Source organism: Alexandromys fortis, unplaced genomic scaffold (assembly GCF_014885135.2).
Source record: "Alexandromys fortis isolate MF-2015 unplaced genomic scaffold, M_Fortis_MF-2015_v1.1 scaffold_65, whole genome shotgun sequence".
NCBI classification, from domain to species: Eukaryota; Metazoa; Chordata; class Mammalia; order Rodentia; family Cricetidae; genus Alexandromys; species Alexandromys fortis.
Window position 1 is genome coordinate 7,747,502 of NW_026067986.1, and position 15,354 is coordinate 7,762,855.

The 15,354-nt window shown below is 45.8% G+C and overlaps 1 protein-coding gene across 1 annotated transcript; it reads left to right on the top strand.

The window, feature by feature from the left end:
- The first annotated feature begins 4,937 nt into the window (after window positions 1–4,937).
- Window positions 4,938–10,890, top strand: LOC126511877 (uncharacterized). Its single transcript, XM_050159388.1, has 4 exons — window positions 4,938–7,069; window positions 7,587–7,656; window positions 7,861–9,375; window positions 9,583–10,890. The coding sequence occupies exons 1-3, from the start codon at window positions 6,837–6,839 to the stop codon at window positions 8,161–8,163; spliced, it is 606 nt and encodes a 201-aa protein (XP_050015345.1). The 5' UTR covers window positions 4,938–6,836; the 3' UTR covers window positions 8,164–9,375; window positions 9,583–10,890.
- Window positions 10,891–15,354: the final 4,464 nt, after the last annotated feature.

Sequence of the window (15,354 nt, forward strand, 5' to 3'; positions counted from 1 at the left end):
TATGTGTGGATGTGTGTGTGGTGTATATGTGTGTGTGTGGTGTATATATGTGTGTGTGTGTGTGGTGTATATGTGTGTATGTGTGTGTGTTGAGATAGGGTCTTACTGTAGCCCTAGCTGACCTGGAACTCACCATGTAGACCTAGTTGGTCTCCAGTTTGTGTTGACCCTCCTGTCCTTGCTTCTTGAGTGCTAGGACACTGACCCTCCTATCCTTGCCCCCCGAGTGCCGGGACTGGAGTGGGTACCACCATTGCTCTTCCCTGTAGTAAAAAAAAAAAAAAAATTAAGGATTCTGATTTTGTCATTTTCTGTGTATTGTTACAGTTTTCTTTCTGCTGTAGTCAAATCTCCAAGAGTGGCAAATCCATTCCTTAAGAAATCTATCCCAGGTACCCTGGGCAGCTTGGGGACTTTCAGTGACTCCTAGAAGGGCAATGTGGCAAGATGAACTGCTTCAAAGTGTCCATGAGATCGGATCCAACATTCTAGAATATTACCCCAACATTATAAATATTTAAGAATAGAATATTTATCACCACATTATAAAATGGGAACACAAAAGCATTCAAAACACTGAGCTGGTTAAATCAGTTGTATCAGTAATTATTCTATTATACTATTATTCTATCGGATGCTCAGAACGCATCGCTCAAGGTAAAAGTGGAACAGCAAAACAACAAATGATCCCCTTACCCCCAAAACATGAGAGGGTGTGCTGGCTGGTTTATGTCAACTTGACACAAGCAAGAGTCATCAGAGTGGAGGGAGCGTCTGTTGAGAAAACGTCTGCATAAGATCGGGCTGACGGCAAGGCTGTGGGGTATTTCTTTAATTAGTGATTGATGGGGGAGGGCCCAGCTCATTATAGGTGGTCTCATTCCTGGGCTGGTGGTCCTGGGCTCTATAAGAAAGCAGGCTGGGTAAGCCATGAGGAACAAGCCAGTAGGCAGTACCCTGCCATGGCTTCTGCATCAGTTCCTGCCTCCAGGTTCCAGTTCGGTTAGAATTCCTGTATTGGCTTCCTTCCCTCCACAGACCAAACAAACCCTTCCTTCCCCAACTTGCTTTTCGTCGTGGTGTTTCTTCATGGCAAGAGTAACCCTGACTATGACAGCAGGAATTTACCAAATGTTAGAAACTCTAGTCCGTGTGACTGCATCATAGACCATTTGTTTTCCTCTAGGGGTCTCTCAACTTTCCAGTGTCTTAACAATAAACATTCATTAATTTGAAAAGCAAGGAAAATTTTAAATTACAATCCAGCTTCAAAAGTTAACAGTATAAAAGAAAGATGGTTTATATTCATGAGCTGTTTAAGGGAGTGATGAAAGTCAGGAATTTCTCCAACAAATGTGTATTGAGCACTTAGTAGGTACAGATGTGTATCGAGCACTTAGTAAGCACAGATGTGTATGGAGCACCTACTAGATGCAGATGTGTACCAAGCACTTAGTAGGCACAGAAGTATATCGAGAACTTAGTAGGTACAGAAGTGTATCGAGCACTTAGTAGGCACAGAAGTGTATCGAGCACTTAGTAGGCACAAATGTATATTGAGCACTTAGTAGGCACACATGTATATTGAGTGCTTGTAGGTAACCAGTTCCACAGAACTACTATTTTGAAAGTCTACCCCTCCACGTTCTCTCTGTCTTTCTCTCTCTCTCTCTTTCACACACACACACACACACACACACACATACACACGCACACACACACACACAGAGGCTACTTCCTTAAATGGCTTTAATCTGATGTCATAAGTAGTCTTTGTTTAGGACTGATCATTTACTATGTCTCTGAGCGTAGCTCCAAAGTCCCCTGGCTTTTGTGTTTCACAGTGACATTAGCTGAGCAAGATGAGTGACCTCTGGGCAGGCTGAGTGGCTGTTTACCTGCAGAAAGACAGACAATACCATAAGTCATGTTCCCCACAGGACATACCCACAGGTCACCATGGCTGATCTGGGGAACGCCGCCAGAGAGCCACTCCCTTGGAGGCTGTAGGTCAGTCTCCGCAATTCTTTCATTTTATGTCAACCATCGAAAGGACCGAGCAAATGCCTAACAGGCTGCTCAGTCTCAGAGATCAGGCCTCCATTTCAGTTTCCCGAGACTGAATGAGCAGCTTCTGAGGAAGAGCCACGAATAAAGGACCATCCATCTCCGACACCCCCGACAGCAAGAGGAGGCCTGGTTCATGCAGTGCTGGGCCAGGCCTGAGTCCCCAGCCTCCACGGCAGCTCCAGGACAGGGCCTGGGACTTGCACAGGCCTGTCCAAAAATGGCAACGTGTAGCCCTGACTAACCCCCTGACTAGCCGTAGCCAATTACAAGGTCCTAACATGATTTCCACTAGCTTAAGTGAATCATGTCTGTATGACCCAACTTCCTTAGACATGCCCCTCAGTAAGGCTTTAAAGAAGACCCCACCTCCCTCTTGGGGTTGTCGCCATCTTGCTTTTGTGCAGGATGGTCAGCCCCAGTTTGCTGGAATAACAATAATAATAATAATAATAATAATAATAATAATAATAATAATGAGGAGGAGGAAGAAGAGGAGGAGGAGGAAGAGGAGGAAGAGGAGGAGGAGGAGAAGAAGAAGAAGAAGAGGAAGAAGAAGAAGAAGAAGAAGAAGAAGAAGAAGAAGAAGAAGAAGAAGAAGAAGAAGAAGAAGAAGACGACTCTTTGCTTTTGCATTGGATCTACCTCTTGTGGTCTTTGGGGGTCCTGACTCCATGCGCAACACCATCTCCTACAAATGCCACCTCTGAGCGAGGTGCGGCGGCCCACGCCTTTAATCCCAGCACTCGGGAGATAGAGGCAGGTGGATCTCTGTGAGACTGGTCTACAGAGCGAGTTTCAGGACAGCCAAGACTATACAGGGAAACCCTATCTTGAAAAAAAAAAATAACTCTAGTCCAAGCCTTATCAGCAGACCTTAAGCTACTACCCCGCGCTCACCAGTCGTGGCCTTCAGACGCGTGCTGTAGAGAAATGTGAATTTATTAGTGGCTGGTGCATTTAGGTGTTGATGTTACCTTTCCTGATTTCAATTTGTTTCTGGCTATTTTCCTCGCGTCGCCCCTCCAGCCTCAAGGTCTACCCAACAGCAGACTTCCCTTGGCGTCAGGACTGCGGAGGGTGCGCGAAGTTTCCCGTGGCAGGCTGCCCAGACGCTTCTGCCCCTGATGCTAGGAACACCAGGCACAGTACAAGGCCCTCTGTATGTGCATTGTCAACCCACACTCCTCCTCACACATACTGTGGATGAGTAGGAGTTCTGATGTTAGGATCAAGAAACAGGCTTGTCGCTGGCTTACGAGGTGGCGCTTCTTAGGCAAGAAGGGGAATTCAGACAAGCAGAGGCACGTGAGGACAGTCAGGGCGGCGTGGAAGCCGTGAGAATACCCCAGGCTTCCCACACAGCTCAGGAGTCCGCAAGGGACTGTCCTCTCTGGGCAAGGAGGGATGGATGGAACTGCCAGAACATTCCCGCTGGTCTTTCCTCTGCTGGGCTCTGGCAGTGATCTGGTCAGCATCCGAGTCTACTCCCCGTCCCCCGCCCCGCCCCGTTCTGCACCGCCTCAAGCCCTTCACTGGCTTCCTCTTCATCTCAGGCACCTGGCACGCTCCTGAGCTCCTGCTATCCCAAGTTTGTTTCCTAACAAGGAAGAGCCTGATCAGATCTAAACATACCTGGAGGGGTCCAGGTTGCCGTGTGCTGTCTCCCAAAGAAGTTTCCTTCCGGGGATTGTTCACTTGGTCAGTATTTGATCATCAACCAAGGGACACAGGAAACCTGTGTAAGAGAACTGAAAAACAAAACAAAAACCTTCTGTAATCCCTGGTCTACAAAGGGAATAGACAAGCAAATAAAGAGTTGTCTTTATCTAAGAGCAATGGTTCTGACTTGTGTGGGGGGGGAGGGCGGAATATCATCCAAGCCTTACAGGAGGGTCACAGGCTTGAAGGATGGACTTGAGAGACGCAGGATGAATCCCTGTTCCCCAGCAGCTGCAGGAGCAGAGGCAGGGAAGATAAACTGCTAGACGAAAGGAGCCTTAAGTCCTAAAGGACTTAAGATACAAAGAGCATAGAAGATGAGGTTGCTAGACCATGCTCTTCAAGGGCTTCACTGGACTCAGGGCAGCGCAGGCTTTGTGTTGTTTTTCTCATGGAAGGCTTTCTCATTGCACGACTTTCACCCGTACCCTTTGGGCTTTGGAAAAAGATAATTGTGGCGCTAGTGACCTAAAATATTGAATGTGGGTTTTTTTTTTTTTTGAGTTGCATTTTGGAATTTTCTTAAATCTGAAAATACTTTACCTTGACAAATATCCAGGGACCGAATTGGGGCAAGGAACGAACCCTGCCGGTGGATATGACGTGACACCAAGCAACTTCCGAGACTGATTGATTGATTGATTGATTGATTCTGGGTGAGTGTATTCTCAGCCTGGGAGTAAGACCTCTATTGAGCCACAGTCCCCAGGCCATGGGCTCAGGGGTGATGGACTTGCCTGTGCCCCTGTTTGCGTCCTAAAGTATCTAACGTAGGTATCTTCTCCCAAGCCATAATCTCTAGGAAGAAATCAGCCAATTGTGTTGTAAAATCGCCTGTCCTCCAACTACAGCATCAAGAACAGAAACGGGAACTAGACTTGGTCCTAAATGAGGAAGTTCAGAATGCTGATGTAAATTCTGTACAGATTTTTTTTTTCCTTATAAGTGAAGAACCAAAGAAATTCCATGACGGGAGGTGGTGGCGCTCATCTTTCGTCCCAGCACTCGGGAGGCAGAGGCAGGCGGCTCTCTGAGTTTGAGGCCAGCCTGGTCTACAGAGCTAATTAATTCCAGGATAGTCAGAGGGTTACACAGAGAAGCCTTGCCTTGGGGAAAAAAAAAAAAAAAACAAAAGAAAAGAAAGAAAGGAAAGAAAAATGCCGTGCGATTTTCAGTTGTCACAGTTGTAACTTTCGTGTGAGCCAAGTGCACCCGTTCAGCATCTCAGCGAATGAAGACTGCTAACTCAAAGATGGCCCAGGAGTAGGAGCACAGTGCTACCCAGTCCGGAAGGAGAAGTTTTATACCACAATTTGGCATACATATTTGGCACTATTTAGTCATGTTGACTGTATTTTTTATATAATTTCTCTGACGCAGAAATTGCACTCATGTGTTTACAATCTTTAAGACACTGCCTTCACTTGTGTCTGGGGAGCACGAACCAGAATATCCATAGCAGCACTGAGAAGAGTGCCTCAAAGCCGGGAGCTACTTGGATGCAACAGAAACATCCATAGATAAGTTGTGACATACCCGCTGGGTCTAGTGTGCAAAGGAACGAAACTGAAGATGGAAGACGATCTCACAGATAAAATATTGAATGAAAACAGCAAGTTGGAGGGGACTATGCAGAATGTATTTCTACTCATGTTAAAAACTCGTAATGACCATGGTATGCGGCAATACCTTGCTGCCGTAGTCTGCAAACACACCGACAGCGAGCCACTCTACAGACCATAGAACAGAGAGGCTTGCTGATGGGCGTGGTCGGTTGATAAATAACCAGAACAGCTCAATTCAAAAGATTTTAATAATTGAGGGAAAACTACTTACACGACCAAAGATCCCGCGAAAGCCAGGAGCGCAGGAAACCAAAGAGGAAGCGGGGAGCGCACCCACAAGATTTATCTGTATTTCTTGGCCTTGGGGGGGGGGACACACCCCCAAAACAGAATGTGATTGGATGAGCTTCCCCATCATCTTGCCAACCAAAGCAAGCCATTCCAAGCCCACGCTGAGCAAGTCGGTTAAAGCCCACCACAGGTGTATACTGAGCAAGCTAGCGTGTTTCAGATTTTCCGTTGGCTGAATGGACACTTGATCCCTCCGTGCTTGGTTCTGTCTCTTTCCCCTCCGCCACATCCGCCTTCCTCACTGAGGGTGTGCTCACAGGATCCGAGCTGAACAAGCGTCTCCGAAGACTTGGGTTCCTACGATTAAAAGCCCCGCTTGCTCTACGGTCTTCTGTGGCAGGGCACTTGGCAGGCAGAGCTTTCCAGTCAGCCCCGTGAGCAGCCATGATGATTTATGCGCCCATGCAGAGGAGCAGAGGATGTGAGGAGCCCGTAGCAGGCCAGGCAACACCTTATGGATGACATGCTTCCTGCACCCCAAGTATCTCCAATGCTTACGAATGCTAGATGATTCAGGCCTCCTGCATATTTCATGTGTCACAGCTGGCGGGCCCTGGCTTCTCTTGCTCCGTCCTAATTACGTTCTAACTACGTGTGACATGCCTGAGAGGCCTCATTAACACTCGAAGTCACTTATGAATTTTGTTTATGTAAGCTACTTTAATTTCGCAGTTCCATTATCTTTATTTATAATTCTCTTATTTTTCTCCGGTAGAGCTGAAGTCTTCACACACGTTATAAATACCTGTGAACCATGTTTGCAATGTGATAAAGGTTTAGAGAGAATTTAAGAGCTGGGTAAGTGATCGAGATGGGAAGGGGTTTGTTCCAGTTGGAGACGTCTAATTCTATGGGTGATGTAGTGTTGGTGAGTTTATAGGTATTTGTTATATTGTGTGTCAATTTTCTTCTAATTGTAAATGCTGTCTGAAACGACATCGCCCTTAGACCTTTGCATGTAATATGCTCTTGATTATAAGTAGCCAGTTAATTTTAGGCCGCCTAGTTTTATGATCTTTATGATATCCACATCGGTAAGGAAATACTCATATATGAAGATTACGTTTATCTTAGAAAGCCCCTTCCAACTGGGTCTGGTGTTGCCTAAATGAGGGTTTGTTTCCTGGACAGATGAACTCTGCTGTACTGTCAACACAGACAGTGTGGTCGAACATTCGACGCGATCCCACGGATCCCGTAGGAGCCGTTCTGCAGCGGGGCCGAGAGAAGCTGTGTGCTGGGCTCGCTCTTTTCCAATCTGTCATCTGCTTGGATCTGCGAACGAGAGTCTTGGAAGACTCTCTCTGGCTCCTCCCGAAAGGCGGCTCGCATCCAACATCTTCAGAAGAATTCAGGCTCGTCATGTGAGAGAAATTCTTGAGATTTTGTAGCTGGTGGTGACGGTTGGCCTCGATTACTGAACAAATGCGGTCTGCAAACGGACCCCGTTTAGGTGGAGAACGGCACTTAATCCTTTTTGACCTAAGGAACCCTTAACTTGCCTAGGCCAATTTTCTAGGTTCCCCACCGCTTAAAAACACCCAGTGGGAAGGGCCTATTTTCCCTGGCTTGGGAAGCTCCCACTTCAGCATTCAGAGAACATTAGAATTCTCGCCTCTTCGGCGGAGACAGTGGGGTCAGGTGAAGCTTTTAAGTGTGCGCTGTACCATTCTGGCACAGACCAGACGGTTGGTCATAACTCTGTCTCACCACTTGATTGTAGTTCAGTGTCTTGATATTTCAAAGAAACCCACATACAGGGTTGTGAGCGTGCTGTGTTCTCCCAGGCCAGGGTAGAAGGGATGGGAGCAGCGAAAGGGGAGGCTTGGTCTTTTCCGGTACTTTTTCTCCCTGTAAAGCTAATTTCCCTTTTCCTCTTAGCTGCTGGCAAGATCTGCAGACCTGTCTCTACAGTCCGGGGCATCCAGCCAATACCATCCATACTCGGCCAGTGAGTGCCCATACCACACCCCCCACCCCCACCACCACACAATCAACCCCCTCGGTGCTCGGTGCTTGGTGCTCATAACTTCTGTTGAGAGAGCTGGGCAGAGCGCAGTATTCTTTGTGTGGCTCCAGGGAGGCCCCCTCCAGATCTGGGGTGCCGCAGCCCCTGCTGGTGCCGTCACGTGGCTCCGTGTCCTCTGGATCTCAGGTTCACTTCCTTGGAAGCGACAAAACGCTGCTTTCTGGCCCTGGCTTTAAGAAGCGCATAAAACAGAGGAGTCTGACCCCAGGGCCCTCTCCTCTCAGCCTGGGAATCCAAAACGGGAAACAGCGAGATGCGTGGAGCAAAGGATCCAGGCCAGAGTCATCCGGGGCCTCCGGACAGCACCTCGGTGCTAAGGTTGACATCCAGGGCCTGGGCTGGTCAGGTACAGAGCGACCAGGGACTTGGAACAGCAGGATGCGAGGGCGAGGCTGGCCGGCTTCCCACAGTCTGCGGATCCCTCATTAGGCTGGCGCAGAGACTGAAAATGTACGTCTCCATCTATTTCTGGCTTCTAAATGTGCGAAGAAATAAGTCGCTTTATTATTTTATTTTTGTAAAGTTGAAGACAGAGGCAGATGCCCCTTGGAGCGCGCGCGCGCGTGCGCGCGTGTGTGTGTGTGTGTGTGTGTGTGTATGTGCTCGCTCTAAAAAGTCCCGGCTCTGCTAGGAAGTCTTCGAGAGGAAGGCGGCATCAAGGACAAATAGGTTGTCCCCTCTAAATCTGCGGGAAGAGCACTGGCAAGGGTAGGAACTGTCAGCACTTTCACGTGGAGATGTGGGAAATAAAATCAGGGAAGTTGTCCAAAAATGCAACTTAAGTCAAAAAAAAATAATTAAGAAAAAACAATGACGTCTCGAAGTAACATGGAGGTTAGGATGTGTTAAATGCAAAATGACAATAGACATAAATATAGCCTTTTTAAAATCAGTTAAGGAATACATGAATACTTCGAGAAGTCTCCCATTAGAGGTGTGTGGAAATCTTAAAGCTTAATGTCTGTGTGTGAATGTCCAATGAGAGTAAATTAAAAATTGAAGAAATCTGGGCAAACAAAAAGATGGTACCAATGTACCAACTGTACTCCTGAGTGGGGTTGTTATGATAAATTTAACTTCAGTTATGGAACCAGACAAAGACAATTTTACAAAGCAAAATACCGTGACATTCATTTGCTGGAAAAAAAAATATTTCTGGGCACACAATATGTACCAGTTTCTGCGTTAGTCCCCAGAAGCACACTCCAGGTGAGGAGAAATGGATTCTGCGGCTGCATAGTGTCCCTGCCCGAGCTCTGAGCTGAGCAGGGAAAATCAAATCACATATAAAATATAAAAGGTGGGCCTGCCAAACAGATCTATTAGTATGAACTTTTATTCTTTCTCCATTGTGTGTATGTGGTGTGTGTGGTGTGGTATGTGCACGTGTATATGCACACATGGGAATGGGTACCCATGCATGTGTGTGTGTACAGGTGGGTATGAGTGCCCATGCATGTGTGTGGACAGGTGGGTATGAGTACCCATGCATGTGTGTGGACAGGTGGGTATGAGTGCCCATGCATGTGTCTGAGCACTCGTGGTGTGGGTGCCCATGCATGTGTGAGTACAGGTGGGTATGGGTGCCCATGCATGTGTGTGTACAGGTGGGTATGGGTGCCCATGCATGTGTGTGTACAGGTGGGTACGGGTGCCCATGTATGTGTGTGAGTACACGTGGTGTGGGTGCCCATGCATGTGTGTGGACAGGTGGGTATGAGTGCCCATGCATGTGTGTGAGTACACATGGTGTGGGTGCCCATGCATGTGTGTGGACAGGTGGGTATGGGTGCCCATGCATGTGTGTGAGTACACATGGTGTGGGTGCCCATGCATGTGTGTGGACAGGTGGGTATGGGTGCCCATGCATGTGTGTGGACAGGTGGAGCCCCAAACTTGGTGTCAGAAATCGTCCCTCATCACCTGCCACCATTCACTGAGGGGTGCTGTGAAAACCTGACCTCCCTGATGGGGCAGGACAGCTCACTCTGGGGGCCCCCATCTCTGCCTACTTAGCATTTCTGTGGGTTCTGGGTGTCGCATCTCCAGTCATGCTAGGACAGCAAGTGTTTTCACCACCAAACTATCTCTCCAGCCTTGACCACCTGTTCCCTGTGTACACGTTAGGGCCGTGTGTGTGTGCCTGTGCATGTGGGGGGGGGTCAGAGGTCAACCTGAGTCACCCTCTAACTGCCTTTGGAGATTGTCTCCCTCGCTGGCCTGGACCTCGTCAAGCAGGCTAGGCTGGCCGGCAGCCATCAAGCCTCTGTATTGCTGGGATCATCAACATGAGCTACTCTCTTTCTCCATGTATTCTGAATATCTAATCCAGGCTTCATGCTTGTGTGGCAACTGAGTTCTCGCCAGTTCCTGAACATTTCTTTCAGATTAAAGAAGCCGGACCTGTACTATTATGTAAATAAACCCGTTTTTCCTTTGGCCTCTGGTTTGACTCTCCAGAAAAGGTAATTCTTTCTTACTGTAAGGTCCTTCTTTGTTCTCAAGTCGTCTGGCAGAATGCATGCAGAAGGAATCCATCTCACAATGAATTTTGGAAATCTCAGAAATCCATCTCGGTGCCCCAGTGCTTTTCTGGAAATGAAGCAAGAAACCAAGTACGATTTTTTTTTTTTTCTCAAAAGCTGAGGTTCAATTTTCAGTGTCTAATCCAGTTTTCTCAGGAAGTGTTAGCCACGCGTTCCCTACCGCCATCCGAAACAGTTGTGTTGTGGGGTGCGGCCATCTGTGTGGGCTACGGCAGACACACTGGGAAAACCCGTGCTAACGGGAGCGCGGTCAATATCCGCCAGAGAGGTGATCGCTGGAACCAGCCACTCCGGGAGCTGCTGCTGGAGCGTTATCAGGGGGACCGTCCGTGCCCCGCACCTACCTATGCTGCAGATGCGCCTGTGGGAGCTGCATCCCCTGCCTGTCTGACCTACGGCTGTGCTGAGCGGTGGCACAATGCCTGCCACCCACAGGGCTGTTGTGACAATTCCCGAAGTAAATGCTCTAAAGCATTGTGAACAATTCAAAAGAAGGGCACCACGTAACTGCCAAAATCATTAGACACCCACAGATACAGCTTTTTTTTTTAAACATTCCTAACATGGTACTAGAAAAGGGCATTCCCAGAGTTCACTTCAATTTCAGCGTGTTTCATTGCATTTTAGCCCTGACTTTTAAATTAACGATCATTTCCAGGGTGAGGAAGGGAACCTAGGAGCTCTTGGCTCTTTGCATGGCAAGACTCTGGACCGAATGTGTCTTCCCAAAGCTCATTTGTTAAAACTCGATGTCCCCGCCCCCAACGGTGCTATTAGTAAGTGGGGCTTGCTGGAGGTGGTTGGAGAGTGAAGGCTGAACTCTCAATTGGGACTTTTCCAGGTAACCCTCACCTTTCTCAGCTCGGAGGACACAGCAGGCAGAGGCAGCATGAGAATTAGAAGCGGGCCCTCATCCACTCGTTCTGCCTCTTGCCTTTGGGCTTCTCTGCTTCCAGGGCCCGTGAGAAGTGAGTGTCGGCTGTTTAAAACCTCTGACCTGCGGGATTTTTCTTGCAGTGGCCCAAGTGCACTGAATCACGATGTTTTTTAAAGGACTAAGGCTTTAATTAGCTCTCTAATTAAGGGACGATTTATTAGAGAAGTGTTGGCCCTCTGGAAGACCTCTGCTAATTTATGACAAGCATGTGTTCTTGGATTCAGTTTGCCTGTATTTTATTGAGTATTTTTGCATCCATGTTCATGAGTGAGATTAGTCTATAATTCTCTTTCTTAGTTGAGTCTTTGTATGGCTTTGGTATCAGGGTAAATGTAGCTTCATCAAAACAGTTTGGCAATGTCCCTTCTGTTTCTATTATGTGGAACACTTTGAGGAATATAGGTAGTAGCTCTTCTTGGAAGTTCTGGTAGAATTCTGCACTAAAACCATCTGGGCCCTGGCCCTGTTTTCTTTGCTTGTTTGTTTGTTTTGGAGGTTTTTGCCGACAGCTTCTATTTCCTTGCAGTTTATAGGTCTATTTAAATTGCTCACTTGGTCTTTATTTAATTTTGGCATATGGTATCTATCTAGAAAATTGTCCATTTCTTTAACATTTTCCAGTTTTGTGGAGTACAGGTTTTTGTAAAAGGATCTAATGATTCTCTGAATTTCTTCAGTGTCTGTTGTTATGTTCCCCTTTTCATTTCTGATTTTGTTAATTTGGATGTTCTCTCTTTGCCTTTTGATTAGTTTAGATAAGGGTTTGTCTATCTTTTTGATTTTCTCAAAGAACCATCTCTTTGTTTCATTGATTCCTTGTATTGGTTTCTTTGTTTCTATTTTGTTGATTTCAGCCCTCAATTTGATTATTTCCTGTCTTCTACTCCTCCTGGGTGAGGCTGCTTCTTTTTGTTCTAGAGCTTTCATGTGTGCTGTTAAGTCACTAGTGTGAGCTTTCTCCACTTTCTTTATGTGGGCATTTAGAGCTATGAACTTTCCTCTTAGCACTGCTTTCATAGTGTCCCATAGGTTTGGCTATGGTGTGCCTTTGTTTTCATTGAATTCTAGGAAGCCTTTAACTTCTTTATTTCTTCCTTGACCCAGGGTTGGTTCAGTAGTTCACTGTTCAAGTTCCATGAGTTTGTAGGCTTTCCGAGAATAGTTTTGTTGTTAAATTCTAACTTTAACCCATGGTAATCCGATAAGACACAGGGGGTTACTTCAATTTTTTTTGTATCTTTATTTGTATTTGTCGAGGTTTGTTTTGTTACCAAGTATGTGAGCCATTTTAGAGAAGGTTCCATGAGGTGCTGAGAAGAAGGTATATTCTTTTGTGTTTAGGTGGAATGTTCTATAGATGTCTGTTAAGTCCATTTGACTCATGACATCTGTTAGTTCTCTTATTTCTCTGTTAAAGTTTCTTTCTGTTGGCCAAGTCTCCTACAATTAGTGTGTGGGGTTTGGCGTGCGATTTAAGTTTTAGTTAATGTTTCTTTTACATATGTGGGTGCTCTTGTATTTGGGGCATAGATGTTCAGGACTGAGACTTCATCTTGATGGATTGTTCTGTAATGAGTATAAAGTGTCCTCCATCTCTTCTGATTGATTTTAGTTTGAAATCCATTTTGGTAGACATTAGGATAGCTACACCTGCTTGTTTCTTAGGTCCATTTGATTGGAAAATACTTTTCAACCCTTTACTCTGAGGTAATGTCTGTCTTTGAAATTGAGGTGTGTTTCTTGTATACAGCAGAAGGCCAGATCCTGTTTTCATGTCCATTCTCTTAGCCTGTGTCTTTTTACAGGTGAATTGAGTCCACTGGTATTAAGAGATATGAATGACCGGTAGTTGTTAATTCCTGTTCTTTTCAATAGTAGTGTTTTGGTGTTTCTCTTCTTTGGGTTTGCTGAGGGGGGGGGTCATCTGTTGCCTGTATTTTTGTGGGTGCAGATAGCTTCCTTGGGTTGGGGTTTTCCTTATGGTACTTTCTGTAGGGCTGGGTTTGTGGATACATATTGTTTAAATCTGGTTTTGTCATGGAATATCTTGTTTTCTCTATCAATGGTGATTGAAAGCTTTGCTGGGTATAGTAGTCTAAGCTTGCATCCATGGTCTCTTAGTGTCTGCCCAGGACCTTCTGGCTTTCATGGTTTCCTTGAGAAATCGGATGTAATTCTGATAGGTCTACCTTTATATGTTGCTTGACCTTTTTCCTTTGCAGCTCTTACTATTATTTCTTTATTCTGTATGTTTTGCATTTTGATATATATAGATCCAGTCTATTTGGTGTTCTGTAAGCTTCGTGTACCTTCATAGGGATATCCTTCCTTAGGTTGGGAAAGATTTATTCTATGATTTTGTTGAATATATTTCCTGTGCCTTTGAGCTGGACTTCTCCTTCTTCTATCCCTATTATTCTTAGGTTTGGTCTTTTCATGGTATCCCAGATTTCCTGAATGTTTTGTGTTAAGAATTTTTGGATATAATGTTTGCTTTGATCAATGAGTCTATTTTCTCTACAGTATCTTCAATACCTGAGGTTCTTTCTTTTACGTCTTGTATTCCGTTGGTTATACTTGTCTCTAGTTCCTGTTCATTTACCCAGATTTTCCATATCCCGAATTCCCTCAGTTTGTGTTTTCTTTATTACCTCTATTTCAGTCTTCAAGTCTTGAACTGGTTGCTTCACCTGTTTGTTTTTTTTTCTTTATTGGTTTTCTTGGGATTCTTTGAGGGATTTATTAATTTCTTCCAATTTTTCGTTTGTCTTCTCCATTTTTTAAGGGAGTTTTTCATTTCCTCTTTAAAGGTCTCCATCATTTTCATAAAGTTACATTTAAAGTTGTTTTCTTCTGCTTCTTTTCAGTTAGGATGATCAAGTCTTCCTATTGTGTGACTACTGGGTTCTGGTGTTACCATGTTTTTTTAGGTTGTGGATGAATTCTTGCATTGGCGCCTTCCCATACTTTTCTTCGAATGAGACCAGTAGTGTCTGCATCTTGGTCCAATCCTTGAGGTGGCTGTCTGAATATTTGGGAATTTTTCCTGGTCTGCTCTGTACTGTCAATGTCTGTGTCTCAAGAAGCCTCTGAGGTCTCTGTAAACCTGCTCTCTTGGTCTCTCTTGGTTCGCTCTCTTGCTCCTTTCTTTGGTCCCCTCAGTATTATGGCAAGCTCTTGGTTCCCTTAGTATTGGAGCAAGCTGTGTTTTAGAGTTCCACCAAGGTTGCAGAAGGATAGGCGAGTTTGGGGGTGGGGTGAGCTAGTAGCTTGGAGGGTCAGGTGAATGGGATTGGGTAATGGGGGAGCCTATTTGCAGGGAACTCTCCTGCTGGCTGACTAGAAAAGCCAAGGGAGTTGGAGGAGAGACCTGGGGTTTTGTACCACTGTGGAGGTCCTAAAGAGTGTGGTGTCCTGCCATGTGGCTGTTCACTCAACTCTTAAGTCCCCTCAGTATTGGAGCAAACTGTATTTCTGATGAGTTTAAATAAAAAAGGGAGGGAGCAGTGGGTTGGGACACACATTTATCAGCACGTGAACCTGACAGCATTTTACATCCTAACCCATCACAGATGAATTGCTGTCAGTGGTTTCTTTAATTTGTTTTCATTCTTTATCTTTATTTTTTTAATTTCAACTGTGTTCATTATAATCAAAACTTGTTTTGTCTTTTTCATTTGAAGGTTGGGAAATCAAGTCATATTTTAGACAAGATGTATTGTTGTTGAAGACAAGAAACTAAAGAAAACACACACTGGGTTTATTTCTTGCGTCTTGTGGAAATGAAACTTTCTAACTAAGCTGATTCTAGGTCCCATTCTCATGCAGAAAGTTTACTAGAACACCCAGATCTAGCCCAGCTCTTATAACCTGTGCCTCAACCTACTCAGTCCACCCCCACCTGCTCGGAAACCGACCTCTTGGCTTTGGCCAGAACCCACCAGTCTCCACCCACAGATCTTTTCTGCACAGCATCCAACATCCTCCTCTTCCAGGGAAGAACTCCCACTTGCTTCTCCAGGATCTAGTCTGGTGAATCTCCCTGACCTGCCCATCCACATCTTCTCCCCATCTTCCCAGAGACCCACCCACATTCGGTACCCTGGCCTTGTATGGCCTCCCCTGCCTACAGTGTGG